A 3,311-nucleotide genomic window follows, 5' to 3' on the forward strand; every position below is an offset into this window, starting at 1 on the left:
ACCATGGCACAGACCGCCTGATTCTGCTCTCGGGCAAGGACGTGCGTGTTCCTCCGCTGTCGTTTCTTCACAATGCGGGCGCGGATGGCTACCTCCTCTGCGGCCGCCTGCACCGCCACATCAGCCGCCGCGATACGCGCCTCGGCGACCCTTATCCTCTCCTTCCCACGACGGGTTGCCCGTTCCCGGTGGGACTCATAGTCTGCCCGACCTTTATTTTAATATGTGCGCCTTTGTTTAGAGAATTCTATCTCTAGTTATTCAAAAGTCTAATTATTCAATAAATTAGATTGATTGATACGAGTGGATTTCCTATTACGACGGATGGAAGAAAGAATGGATAGTCCAATAGCGGCTTCAGCAGCCGCAAGGGCTATGAGGGATGCCGGTCAGCCCGGGCGTTTGAGGCGCCCGGCTGGGTCAAAATTTGGTGACCGGCCAGTGACCGGACGGTCCCCCCGGACGTTTGAGGCGGGTTTGGGGTGCCCAACTATAGATGCTCTAAGCATATATAGGCCATGGACCTCGGGCGTGGACCTTTGGAACATTGGTGCCAATGCACCCATTTTTTTAAATTACTCAAAATTTTCTGAAACTTTTTGTAACAAACATGGCATAGCTTAATACTAGCTCGTGTGAAAAGCTTCCTGAAGGAATGACTTCCATAGTATTGTGGACCAAAAAAATTGCAAGTCAAAAAATATGAATAGTAACTTTTATATAGTAGTGTTTTTTTCACCTAGAATACCACAAGAGTCATTCCTCCACAAAACTATCTATATATAAGATCAGGCAAAGTAAACTCCACATAGAGTAAGTCCTTGCAGAACATAAAAATACTGAACCAAGCAGAAATCCCTCTTTCGACATTCATGCATTTCAGCATAAAGAAAACATAGGGGTCACCCAATCAATCTCATTCTACTTGCAATATAGATGTAAATAGATAGTTCTCTTTCGAACAAAGTGGCCACATGCATGGCGCGCAATTTCATTTAAGCCCTAGAAGAGAAATTAGAGTTCGATACAGACTGGACAGAACATGAAACTGCAGAGTCAACAACAAACATAGATAGCAGGTTTTTCCCTTTTTCTGCTAAGGCACACATCCAACCATACATAGAGAACTAATCTGAGACATGCATAGATAATTAATTCAGATGTGGTCATCATGCGTCACACTACTAAAGTGCCATGACAATATCCTTGGCAGCTTTCATATAAGGCGGCAGGAGCCTAGCAATCAACTCCTTGAGGGCAGATGGGCAACTGCTTTTGAGATGTTTGTAGCCATCACTTGCCATCATCGCCTCCAAATTGGAAGGAGAAGCAAGGAACTGTAGACAGGCTTCCTTGAGTCCATTGCAGCAATGCTGCTCAGCTAAGACCAAACTGGTCGCCGCCATGTTGGCATCAATGTGGCTGCATAACTTCATGGCTCCGAGGAGCTCCGCCCTGAAAACAGGTGACCTCGCGGCGAGAATGAGCCTATGAACCGAGAACATCTGCCCGCCGATATGAAACGTCACGTCCGCTCCATCCATGCTCTCTAGCAGGTCGGCGAAATGCAGGTGCAGGTTGCTTGGAGGAACCACAACAAACCGGTCATCCATAGTCTCTTCACTGAGAGTAAGAACACACCTAATGCTGAAACAGTCATCTATTATATCACCTGATTGCTCCAGCTCCGCCTTATCTATGAGGAAGAGATAATATGAAGTGAGGCCTGCAGACATAGGGTACCCTGGACATGAATAGATGGTGCTGACGACGTATGGTGGTTCTGGTTGCCCATCTCTATCACGCAGATCAATGTGTGGTTTTGGTAGGTCATCAATAGCATCACAACATTCAACAACCAGGGATACGTAACGGGCAGAATCACCGATTTCCGATCTACCACCGTTTGGGTAATACCTCAGAACCCAGTCGTGCCCTTTGAAGCTGAGAAGGGGAGAAGCCAGGCCCTCGCCGGTCTTGAATCGCTCCTTGGCGCTCGAGTACCCATCTACCTTGAGCAAGTAGGACCTTTCCACAGAACCGGATACAATGGCAGCAGAAAGCTTACACCGATCTGCCATTGCGGTGGCTGGCTAGGTCGCTAGCTAGACAGCCCAGGGCCCGGATTGAGGATCGGGGCGAGTCCCGAGCGAAGAGCAACGCTACCTCGGCTTCCCGGCGGAGCAGAAGAGGAGAGTGAGAGCAGGGCGGCAGCAGCAGCAAAAACAAATCAGGGGAATGCGGCGGCGTCAAGAAGTGCTCGGCGTGAGGTAGGGTGATGGTCATGGGAACAAGTCCGTTTTTGGGTTTACTGGGCTTCCCAGAGCAACCGCCCACAGCCCGTGTACGCCTTCTCTTTTTGAAGTTAATAACAGTTCTGATAGGTCAAACCCTATTTGGCACGGGATTTCCTATTTGGCGCTTATGCGCCCGTTTGCGAACGGGCGCCTGCAGCGCCCCCCCTTCGCTGGCGAGCTGGGCCGGCCCGTGTACATTCTGTTTTATTCTGGAAAAAGGTTCAAAAAAGTGCCGGTCTTGAATCGCTCCTTGGCGCTCGAGTACCCATCTACCTTGAGCAAGTAGGACCTTTCCACAGAACCGGATACAATGGCAGCAGAAAGCTTACACCGATCTGCCATTGCGGTGGCTGGCTAGGTCGCTAGCTAGACAACCCAGGGCCCGGATTGAGGATCGGGGCGAGTCCCGAGCGAAGAGCAACGCTGCCTCGGCTTCCCGGCGGAGCAGAAGAGGAGAGTGAGAGCAGGGCGGCAGCAGCAGCAAAAACAAATCAGGGGAATGCGGCGGCGTCAAGAAGTGCTCGGCGTGAGGTAGGGTGATGGTCACGGGAACAAGTCCGTTTTTGGGCTTACTGGGCTTCCCAGAGCAACCGCCCACAGCCCGTGTACGCCTTCTCTTTTTGAAGTTAATAACAGTTCTGATAGGTCAAACCCTATTTGGCACGGGATTTCCTATTTGGCGCTTATGCGCCCGTTTGCGAACGGGCGCCTGCAGCGCCCCCCCTTCGCTGGCGAGCTGGGCCGGCCCGTGTACATTCTGTTTTATTCTGGAAAAAGGTTCAAAAAAGTGCCGGTCTTGAATCGCTCCTTGGCGCTCGAGTACCCATCTACCTTGAGCAAGTAGGACCTTTCCACAGAACCGGATACAATGGCAGCAGAAAGCTTACACCGATCTGCCATTGCGGTGGCTGGCTAGGTCGCTAGCTAGACAGCCCAGGGCCCGGATTGAGGATCGGGGCGAGTCCCGAGCAAAGAGCAACGCTGCCTCGGCTTCCCGGTGGAGCAAAAGAGGAG

At 51.1% G+C, this 3,311-nt stretch overlaps 1 protein-coding gene across 1 annotated transcript; it reads right to left on the reverse strand.

Annotated features, from left to right (window-relative positions):
- Nucleotides 1-1,184: 1,184 nt before the first annotated feature.
- LOC123081009 (BTB/POZ and MATH domain-containing protein 3-like) lies at nt 1,185-2,081 on the reverse strand. Its single transcript, XM_044503973.1, has 2 exons — nt 2,005-2,081; nt 1,185-1,944 (listed from the first exon to the last, which is right to left on the reverse strand). Exons 1-2 carry the CDS (start codon nt 2,079-2,081, stop codon nt 1,185-1,187), a joined length of 837 nt encoding a protein of 278 aa, XP_044359908.1.
- Nucleotides 2,082-3,311: the final 1,230 nt, after the last annotated feature.

Source organism: Triticum aestivum, chromosome 1B (assembly GCF_018294505.1).
Source record: "Triticum aestivum cultivar Chinese Spring chromosome 1B, IWGSC CS RefSeq v2.1, whole genome shotgun sequence".
Lineage (NCBI taxonomy): Eukaryota > Viridiplantae > Streptophyta > Magnoliopsida > Poales > Poaceae > Triticum > Triticum aestivum.

Bases quoted from the DNA above. Each gene is read 5' to 3' on its own strand.
- LOC123081009 (XM_044503973.1), bottom strand. From the start codon at position 2,081: ATGGCAGATCGGTGTAAGCTTTCTGCTGCCATTGTATCCGGTTCTGTG. The intron at 1,945-2,004 runs GTACTCGAGCGC...TCCCCTTCTCAG, and splicing joins TACTTGCTCAAGGTAGATGG to CTTCAAAGGGCACGACTGGG.